At 41.3% G+C, this 9,970-nt stretch overlaps 2 protein-coding genes across 5 annotated transcripts in view; one reads left to right on the top strand and one right to left on the bottom strand.

Moving 5' to 3' along the window:
• The first annotated feature begins 195 nt into the window (after nucleotides 1-195).
• rgp1 (GP1 homolog, RAB6A GEF complex partner 1) lies at nucleotides 196-8,142 on the top strand. 3 transcript variants are annotated; one of them, XM_017433184.3, is made up of 10 exons: nucleotides 542-711; nucleotides 921-1,036; nucleotides 2,650-2,783; nucleotides 2,973-3,056; nucleotides 4,443-4,592; nucleotides 4,745-4,891; nucleotides 5,173-5,300; nucleotides 6,881-7,058; nucleotides 7,387-7,632; nucleotides 7,712-8,142. In XM_017433184.3, exons 2-9 carry the CDS (start codon nucleotides 921-923, stop codon nucleotides 7,608-7,610), a joined length of 1,161 nt encoding a protein of 386 aa, XP_017288673.1. In that variant the 5' UTR covers nucleotides 542-711; the 3' UTR covers nucleotides 7,611-7,632; nucleotides 7,712-8,142. The 3 variants fall into 3 exon arrangements, with proteins under 3 accessions (XP_017288672.1, XP_017288673.1, XP_017288671.1); XM_017433183.3 differs by lacking the exon at nucleotides 542-711 and adding an exon at nucleotides 196-368 and having other exon boundaries at nucleotides 7,387-8,142; XM_017433182.3 differs by having other exon boundaries at nucleotides 7,387-8,142.
• msmp1 (microseminoprotein, prostate associated 1) overlaps nucleotides 7,825-9,970 on the bottom strand; it is a 3,078-nt gene continuing 932 nt past the window's right edge. For both annotated transcript variants that reach the window (XM_025009856.2, XM_037976446.1), the window contains 3 exons: nucleotides 9,699-9,959; nucleotides 9,502-9,610; nucleotides 7,825-9,086 (listed from right to left, as the gene is read on the bottom strand). In XM_025009856.2, the coding sequence (XP_024865624.1) occupies nucleotides 8,915-9,086; nucleotides 9,502-9,610; nucleotides 9,699-9,810 (393 nt within the window). In that variant the 5' untranslated portion in view covers nucleotides 9,811-9,959 and the 3' untranslated portion in view covers nucleotides 7,825-8,914. The remainder of the gene's footprint in view (nucleotides 9,087-9,501; nucleotides 9,611-9,698; nucleotides 9,960-9,970) is intronic.

The following is a 9,970-nucleotide window of genomic DNA, read 5'->3' as shown; positions in this document are numbered from 1 at the left end:
AATAATAATAATGACAAAAGCCACATTGTTCTCAAATGATGCTGAAGAAATAATTCATACATAATGTGGAGCTCAACCGTGCCTGACAAATTTTACTGAGGAATACAACACAGAGAGAAAAGACAAGACGATACCATTTTGGACCAACAAAAATAGAGGTTGGGCTTATTCCATTGTGTCATTTGTCATCCATTTTACTAAAAACATGTTACATTTTAAATCATTTTGGTCCAAACGATTTATTAAATAACTAATTTATAATGTTTAAAGTTACAAATTATTTGGAATGATTGAGTTTTTGCCTCCCCACGAGAAATCGCAGAGGGAAGGACCTGGGCATCAAAAGTGGCCAACGAAAAACTATTCCTGTGAGTATTTTTTGGAAATTGTGTTGAATTAAATTATTGAATAAAATAAAAATCTAAATTAACATTTTTAATGTAGCATTTGTACTAATGCCAATGTAGGTTTATTTTAGATAACCTTTTAGTTTTAAATATGTTTTTGTTTTCATGGATTGTTATTTGTTGTACAACAGCGGAAGTAGAGCGCTTACATTTTTGTTTACTGTAGCTGCAATGATAGCCGAATAGTTAAGCTATGTCCAGTTTTCCCCAAGACACTGTCAGACTGTGTACTGTGTATTCATAGGAGTATATTTAAACACACCTTAGACTAATAGGCTAGCTGTCAGCATTGCTTGTGGCCGAGGTATGTAACTAAATATCTTTGAAAACAACAGACTTTACCAAATGCTATCAAACAACTGCACTTCTGCCTGATTGTTACTTTCAAACGAACAAACCAAGATTCTTGTGGTCTAGTTAGGCTATAAAACTAGGTTTTTCAAATTTAAGTGCGTTTAATTTAACATGTAAGCTGTCGAATATTTGATGAAGTGTTTGTTTTGGACGCCTCAGATGATCGAGGTGGTGGCCTCCATGGCCCGAGGCCCAGTGTTTCTGGCCGGAGAGCTCATGGAGTGTCTCATCACGTTCACCAACCCGATGTCTCATCTCTCCACATCTGCGAGCAGGTAGGATATATTACACTGCTGTTAGGTCTTTTTTTCCCTGTAAAACAATGTTTGCAAAATAAGAAAACGCCATCTTCTTTTGCAGCGTTTGCAGTCTAACATAAAATAGACGCCAGACTGAAGGAAAGTTTGAATTGTTTTGGGTCTGCTGGTTGTTTGATGCTGTGGTGGGGCTTCTTGCAGGTTTGGTTTGGATCCACAAACATTTACTTGTATTTATGTTTTGATTTAGATTTTTAATTTTAATGCAAATCAGTCCAAATGTGTTCTAGTTAAGCTGATGAGAAGGGTGGGCACGTTTAATATGCATGTATGTGTGTATTTATGACAAACTGTGTGTTTATAGTAAAAAAAAGTAGGTGAACCATCAGCAAACATGACAGATTTCTCACTGACATGACATACAGTGCTGTGAACCACCGTCACACACTTCAGTCATCAAAACACCAAATTAAGAACTAAAGAGTAATGTTAAAAATTTTGAGTTTTATCAACTTTTGCCCCAACACCTCATTAAGACACAAAAGGTTTGATTTGTTAGTTTAGAAACTTCCTATTAGTTATGTATGAGCAGACATTTATACAATTAGGTAATGGGTCAAATATAAGAGTACTGCAGAGGAGAAGGCTTTTATTTGTCTAATTTAATCTTATTTTGTTAATGTTTAGATTGTTAAAGATTTATTCAAATTCCAATTTAGTCAACCAGTGAGAGTTATTATCGCCCTCTGGCAAAAGGCAGGCGATAGTGTTTTTTTGTTTGTCTGTATTCGTGTGTCTGTCTGTTACCAAAATACTTCATGAACTACTGGATAAATTTTAATAAAACTCAAATCGAGTAATCATCGGACCGATTAACCTTTTGGAGTCTGTCTAATTCAAGATGTCTGCCACAGGGTTTTCTGCAGATTTAACCAAAAGGACATTTCTGTTGCATCAACGGGATCACACGACACAAAGAATGTTTTTAATTTTTTTTCATATTAATTTCTTAATATGGGTTTAGTGATGTTAAGCACTGTAATTTAGCTGCTAGATGGCAGCTAATGTAGATTGTTATAAACAATCCTTTTTGTGCCAAAGAAAAATGTATTAGAAAAAAATGAATGGATTGTACTTTGAATATTTTAGCCTTTTATCCCGCTATAATTGAATGAACACAATGCATCATAATCATCACATGAAACAAGACTTCATGTAGAAATACAAGAGTTTTCACTGCCTTTTTAGCTTGGTAAATTATTTCTAACTAAATGATTTTACAGTGCTCACAGGCTGTAGCCAAGCTGAACAACAAAAACTTAATTTAAACATAAATTAAATGTTATCAGGTTCAGTACAAAGTCAATAACACAACCAGGACGTATGAGATCAGTATCAGCCACCGCAGTCGGTGGATGTTTTCCTGTAGGTTGGTTGGTGACATTCAACAAGCTGAACGTCAGCCTGTCAAGGTGACATTTCTGTGCTTCTCTGTTTGTTGCTCAGTGTTTTTTTTTTGGTTATCTGGTGTCTCGTCACAGTCTATCAGTTCACCGTAAGATGAAGGTTGAATTATTTAGTCGTCCCCCCTCCCCCTGCTCCTGTGTAACCCGTTGTCGTCTGCGTCACAGTGAGATGCTGGCGTGGGCCAGCGCCCAGATCCACTGTCAGTTTCACGCCAGCGAGAACAGAGTGGCCCTGCCGGCTCGGGGCAACAAGCAGGATGTCCAGGCTGACAGCGACACCGTGCTCATCCCAAGCAGAGGTGAGCAGCACAGCAAAACCGAGCAAGGAAGTCATCCTAAAATGAGCACAACTTTATTTATATTTTTACAAACTTGGCAACAATTATTCTGAAACACTAATATGCTACAAACAGAAACCCGTCGTGCAGCAGGGATCTAGAACTTATCTGGATCATTCTCTTCATGTGTATCACTTTTTCTTTCTACAGGAGAGCGAGGGCAGTGCGTGCTGGACACACCTCCGAAGATATTATTCTGTGACCTGCGCCTGGACCCCGGAGAAAGTAAAACTTGTACGTATGTTAACATAGGTGGATTATAAACCCGAGTTTACTAGGTAATGCTCGGCTCCTTTAAAAGTCCTGCTGCAGCACCTAAACCAGGCTGATTTCTAGCCTTTGATTGGGTTATTTCCACACCTTTCTTCTTTTTCTCAGCTATTCATTTGAAGGTTGATGATGAAAACACAACAGGAACGGCGCGGTGCGTCATTGGAAGCGCGTTGGTTGACATGCCTTATACATTGGGACGCGTCAAGCTGTACTGCACTGTGACAACACAGATCAACGTACTAATCGATTAAATGATCTAATGATTGAGTTTCGTAAGGTATAATCAATCTGTCAGTCTGACCTGGTGCTCCTGCTTTAACGACAGCTAACTCTCAACCTCAACAATTGATCTCTTCTCAACTATATTTTATATTTTTGATATGAAATTGGTCCTTTATTTTAAAATAGAAAAGGAAAATTGTCCAAAATCAAGAAGAAGAAGAAGAACTGCCTGTCTAAGCAGGAAGTGAGTAAACAGAAAACAAAACAAAACGTATTGTTTCAAGGGCGTCAACTCTTGTAAACAGAACCGTGTTGAGAGAGGCAGCAGCTGGTGGCCAGTCGCTGCCGACGAGGAGGTCCTAGTTAAAAAAATAATGGAAGCGTAATTTTTGTTTTGCCCTTTAGGAAGTATTGTTTTTGTTGCATGACAGAGTTTGGACCAAGTTTTTAGCTGTTGGACGAAAAGCCTTTTGTTTCTAGAATAAGTAACGACTCAATGAACCCAAGGTCCAGAAGCTGCAGAACAACCCCATATCATCAACAACCACCCCTGTGCTCGACAGCTGTCATGGTTTTTATTTTTTTCTGATTTTGGTTGTTAATTTACTTCAGCCCCGCCTGCCCAAAGGACTTTGTTTCAGAAGTTTTGTGCTTTGTTCAGAAGTAAACCTGAGCTGTGACGGGTTGGTCCTTGCAGAGAGATTTCTTTTGGCAGTTCTTCCAAACGAGCCATACTGGTTCGGTCTTTTTCTAATATTACTGGAATGACCTCTGGCCTGTAAAATATCTTTACTTCCTACCGTTGTTCTTTACACTCATCTGAATGTTGCAGAGCAACAAATGATCAAGTTTTACCCAATAGAGATACTCACCCTTCACTGAGGATCACTTATTAAGCAGCTGTTTATCCTCTTAACTCATGTTTACGAAATAAAGATGTTTTTTTTCTTGCATTTTTCTAACTACAGATGCAGTTTGCCTTCATTGCAGGTTGTATTTATTTCATTTTATGGCCTGATGAGGACCAACTGCTTCTTCTTTTCTTTAAATACTCTGTGCTAATATGTACAGTCTTACAGCTGAAGGCTGAAAATGGTGTGTTTGTGTCACATTGTTCTCTCACAGTTCCATACAGCGAGGTGGTGCCCATAGACGGACCTCCCAGCTTCCGCGGTCAGGCGGTGAAATACGTCTACAAACTGACCATCGGCTGTCAGAGGGTGAATTCTCCCATCAAGCTGCTCCGGGTGCCCTTCAGGGTGCTGGTCCTGCAGGGTGAGACGAGCAGGACTGCTCTCACATTTACAACCGGAGTGTCGTTTGGCTTTAAAGGCCCAGAAAGTTGGCTGCGGTTTATCGCTTGTGAGGAATCAAACCGAAGCTTGTTTAATATGACTGACGGGTGTTTTTAAAAAATTCTAACGCAGGCATGCCAGAGCCTCCATTTCCTCAGGACGAAGAGGTTTCTCCCTCCAACCCGTTTCTGGAGGAGGAGGAAGCGAGCCGCAGAGACGCACGAGCTTTGGAGCGAGCTCTGGACATGCTGATGGTCACCACCTCCAGACGCTGCCCCCGTGAGCCGCCGCCTTCTTCTTTCTTCTCTGTGCAATAATCCTTTTTTCCAGACAAACCTTATTTCCACTTTTGTAATTTTCACTTATCACTGTATGACACACTTTGAGTAGCTGATTCACAAATAAAAATACTACTAAAATGAGTGAAACTTACTCTTTTACTGGTTTTGTTTTCATGTCTTTAACACATATAAAGTTGTACACACTTGACTTCTAGTTGCAGCAATTGTTTTGTGTTTGGATATTTACACCTCTGAACCTCTTGGTTTTTGGTTTTCCAGATATGTTTAATATCACCAACATGCGTGGGAAAGTAGCAAAGTTCTGCATCTTCAAGACCGTTTACAGACTTGGGGAGGACATCGTTGGCACTTTCAACTTCTCAGAAGGAGACATTCCTTGCTTGCAGGTGGGTTTACTTTGCTGTGCGTTTATTTTTTAACATTATTCACCACCTGCCCCTTTGCATTCTTCCTGTCTTCTTGCCTTACAACCTGGAATTTAAAACGAATTTTGGTGAGTTTGACTGCACCATTCAGCACATTTACCTGTGTGTCTTTAAACCGATGGCGTGCTGCTCCAGCAGGGTGTTCAGGGTCCTCGTCCTGCTGGACGGTGAATCTCCGTCCCAGTGTTGCATCTTTGAAAAACTCCCAACAAGTTCCTCCCGAGAATCTCTCTGTGTTTTGCTCCACCCGTCTTTCCTTCAACTCTGACCAGTTTCCCCAGTTCCCGCTGAGGGAAAAACCTCCCCACAGCACAAAGCTGCCCCCACCATGCTTCACTGTGGGGACGGTGTTCTCAGCATAAGGAGATGTGGTGGGTTTGTGGCAGCCATTTTGTCATCTTTCATCTCCTAAAAGTTCATTTTTAGTCTCATCTGACCACGGCACCTTCTTCCACGCGTTTGGAGACTCTCCAAGTTGCCTTTTGGCAAATTCCAAACAGTCTGGCCTCATTTTTTTCTGTAAGCAGTGACATTTTTTTTCTGGCCACTCTTCAATGAAGCCCAGCTCTGTGCAGCTTGTAGTGTTCCTTAGAACAGATCCTCCCACATCCTCCCATCTCTGCCAAAGAGCTCTCCTGCTCCATCAGGGTTCTCTTCGTCCTCCTAGGTCAGGGGTGTCCAATCCTGGTCCTGGAGGGCCACGGTCCTGCATGTTTCAGGTGTTTCCCTGCACTTTGGTGCACTTAATTTGAACGACTAACTACTGAGTGATTAACAGGCTTCTGCAGAACCTGAAGACCTGCTAAAAAGCAGGGAAACAACTTAAACATGCAGGGTAGTGGCCCTCCAGGACTAGCGTTGAGTACCGCTGTCCTACATGTTTCTCTAATTAATGCCCTCAGTACCAGGTGAGTTTTAGTGGATGACCCTCTCTTGGCAGGTTTGCTGTGGTGGTGTCTTCATCCCATCTTCTAACAGTGGATTTAACAGAGCTCCGTGGGAATGTCCAGGGTTATGGGATATTTTTTGACAACACAACCCCAATCTGTACTTCTCTACTTTGTCTCTGACCTATGTGGAGATTTCCTTGGTCTTCATGCTGTCTGTTGCTTGGCAGTAGCCCTTAATATTTAGAGGTGTTGTACTGGTGTTGATACTAGGGGCTATCAGAACAAGTGTGTGTATATATATATATATATATATATATATATATAAATATATATAAGACCTTTTCACCCTTATGTGACTCACAGGAGGACTTTATTTAACTAATTATGTGGCTTCTGATAGAAATATTTTGAGCTTTAAAGCACTCCTTTTTAATTTTATTTTGTGTTGAAGTAATTTAACTTAATTTTTCTGATTTTTTTTTTGTATAGATCCATTACTTATATTCAAAACTGAAATTCTATTTAATGTTTTAGGCTGTAAGACATCAAAATCGACAAAACCAAGGAGGTGGATGCTTTTGCAGCCCGCTGTACAGTCCCAGATATATTTCCTGTAGAATTATCCTGACATCCTGCGTCTGTGTTTCCCAGTACTCTGTGAGCCTTCAGAGCGAGGAGGAGATCCAGGAGCAGTACCAGCGGCGACCCGGACAGGCCATCAGTGTGACTGGACACGGCCGACACCTGGAGTCCTGCCTCCACACCGCCTCCAGCCACTTCTCTCTCCCCATCCCCCTCAACGTCACGCCAGGGTTCAGCACAGATACAGGTCAGATGGCAGTCGAACTCAAACTTTTTTTATGCTATGAATAGGTGACGGCACCAAAAGGAAAGCTCCAAGCACTTCTATATTTGTATATTTTAGAAAAATCTTGATATCCGCTGTTAATAATCATTGTTAAAGCCAGTAAGTGCTTATGAAATTTACACTGTTTGTGTCCAGGAAAACACTACAAAGCACCTTTTTAAACTGTAATCTAGACCCAGTAGTATCAGCATTTAACTGAGCTGAACATTAAGCATTTCGTTATTTTTAGACAATATTCCCATATGTTTGTAATATTACTCTCTTGAACTCGCTCCCTCTGTTTGTTCAGTGACCCTGCGGTGGCGCCTGCACTTTGAGTTCGTCACCGCCCGGGACCCGACGGAACCCCCCACGGTCCTGCAGAACCAATCGGAGGTCACCGTCTGGGCCGGGGCGGAGCACGTCGACGTGGACACGTTCAGCTGGAACCTGCCCATCAAGGTGCTGCCCACGAACCCGGCTCTGGCGTCCTACGTGTCCCAGTTCACGGGGACCAACAGCATCAGTATCTGACTGGTTTACAGCCGTGCGTCAGGTTAGCCTAAGGTTATCAGGAGTGTATGTGTGTGTGTGTGTGTGTGTGGACGGAAAAGGACTATTTTATTTCTTTGCAGAGGTGCAAATTTCCTGAAGAACTGCACAATTCCAGTCAACATGTGGAGCTAGTGGATACCATATGTAATGTATGTTTTACCTTTTTTTCATATGCCTTTGAGAGTGCTTTCTCTTTTTTTTTTTTTTTTAAACTTTGGACATCTTTCTTTTTAAAAGAATGCAACTTTTTGATTTGTGTGTATTTATTTTATGTTAGACTTATGCATTGGCACACTAGCTTTTTTCCTCATACAAAACCAGCATACCAGATCTGTATGAACAGTTTTCTTTAAGATGAAAAAACGACGAGAGAAAAATTAAAACTGTGACCTTCGATTTTTTTTTTTAAATTGTGGGTTTTTATTTGGAGATTAAATGGGTTACAGCAGAGAACAAGTCAAAAAAAAAAGAAAAATATTTATTAATGGATGCATACAAATGCTGATATTTACAGTACGTCAGTATTGCATTAAACACTGTTAATATTACACTTAAAACTTTAAAATGTACAGATGTGTTATTGATTGCAAGCCTGAATCGAATACTGTTAAATTACTGATGTTAAAGAGATCGTTCAGATCTTTTAAGGTGGGGTTTTGTACAAAGGTTATGAATAAATAATATTTTCCCTGTTGTTTAGCTTGGAGAAATGGAGCTAACTGCTCATCCAAGCTGCCCCTATTTGCTCTTGTGAATAACCATAAATATCTATTCAAATAATTGTCTTTTGAAACTGACAACAATGTAAAGGTTTATAAAATGGCGTTCTCGTGAAGCATTAAAAATTGTCCAATTGGAGTTGTTTTAAGACAGAAGCAGTCCACTTTGGACAGCTCTTTCTCCAAACTGAGGTTGTTCAAAGACCTATCTGCAACAGGTAAGATATTAGTTGTTCCTAACAGTAGAGCCCCACTTCAGAAAAGTTGAACTTTCTCTTTAAGCTTATTTTGTGTAACTTCAACCAGTACAAGTATGTAAGAATTGCTATGAAACGTACAAAGAAAGAGGTGTCATTTAAAGAACTTAAAAGCCTATTTTTAACATTTAACACACTAAAAAGAGAGAAGCGGCTCACATTTTTTGATATATCACCTAAAAATCACAGACACTGTTTGATATTGGTTCCATTATATGTATAGAGAAAAAAAAAAAAACAACCTTGCAGGTATATTTGTTGCGAGCATCGTTGACCCGGCTGAAGTGTGGCTGCTCTCAGTGCCTCTCTAACCCTCGAGCTGTCGCTGCAGCTGCAGGGATCCATGGCTCGGGTCCCTGTTGGTTTCACTCGGGGAGCACGGCAGGCGGGGGTCGGCTGCCTGGACCAAAAACGCTCGGCAGGTCACCGCCTCGACCCGCACCTCACACCACGCGGGAAAGTCCACGGGCCGATGCACCCTGGACCCAGAAGGAAATGGTCTTCATATCACTTTTACAGCTTTTTATAACTTGGGCTTTTTTTTATTAAGTACAGTAAAAATAAGAACAATTTTTTTTTTTATTACAAATGAAGTTACTGTAAAAACTGTTAATAAGGGTTTGTTCTTAAAAATATTAACATCACAGTAATTTATAGGTGCTTTTCTGATCCCTTCTACATTCTTAAGTCCTTTTAGCTTAAGCATCTATACATTAATCATTTTGATGCAGTTTGTTGCTTTTTTTATCCTTTTGTTCTTTAACTTATGGAAAACTGCAACTCCCATTTTCTTATTTAGACACATGAGTTTAGTCTCCCCTGTATTAAGCTGCCTGAACTAACAGACTGCGAGCATCTGGACACCAAACCGCGCTGACTGTTTGTGTTACTCACGTCTCGCAGCAACCGACACCGAAGGGGTGCAGACAGGTGCACTGCATGCAAGCGTCGTCCATCCAGGTTTCCCCCAGGGAGTACTGCTTCCCCTCGAACTCGCACACAGCTTGGACAACACATGGCAAAGCTGAACTTAGACATGTTGCCCTTTAAAGAGTAGCTGCAGTACAGTGTGCTCATGAGATTTTTCTCACCTCGAGAGTCGAAGTGGCACTCCAGAGGTGCGGCAGAGCCGCTGCTCGCCCAGATGAGCAGGAACCCTGCAGCTGTAACCACCCAGTTGACCCCGGTGAGCTCCATCTTCATCTGGTCTGGTCGGCTTGGGGCTTCCTCTTCTCCTTTATGTTCCCCTCATTTATACATCCTGGGGGGTTTTTACAACCGTGGCGAGGAGGTGGGGTCGACATCGGGCCTGGCTGTGGAAAGTGGCGCCATGCGTCAGGAATGAGGAGGATCTGTTGTGTGG

Source organism: Kryptolebias marmoratus, linkage group LG7, assembly GCF_001649575.2.
Source record: "Kryptolebias marmoratus isolate JLee-2015 linkage group LG7, ASM164957v2, whole genome shotgun sequence".
NCBI lineage: Eukaryota > Metazoa > Chordata > Actinopteri > Cyprinodontiformes > Rivulidae > Kryptolebias > Kryptolebias marmoratus.
Note: the sequence above shows the minus strand (reverse complement) of the source record. Positions and strands in the feature narration are given on the sequence as shown.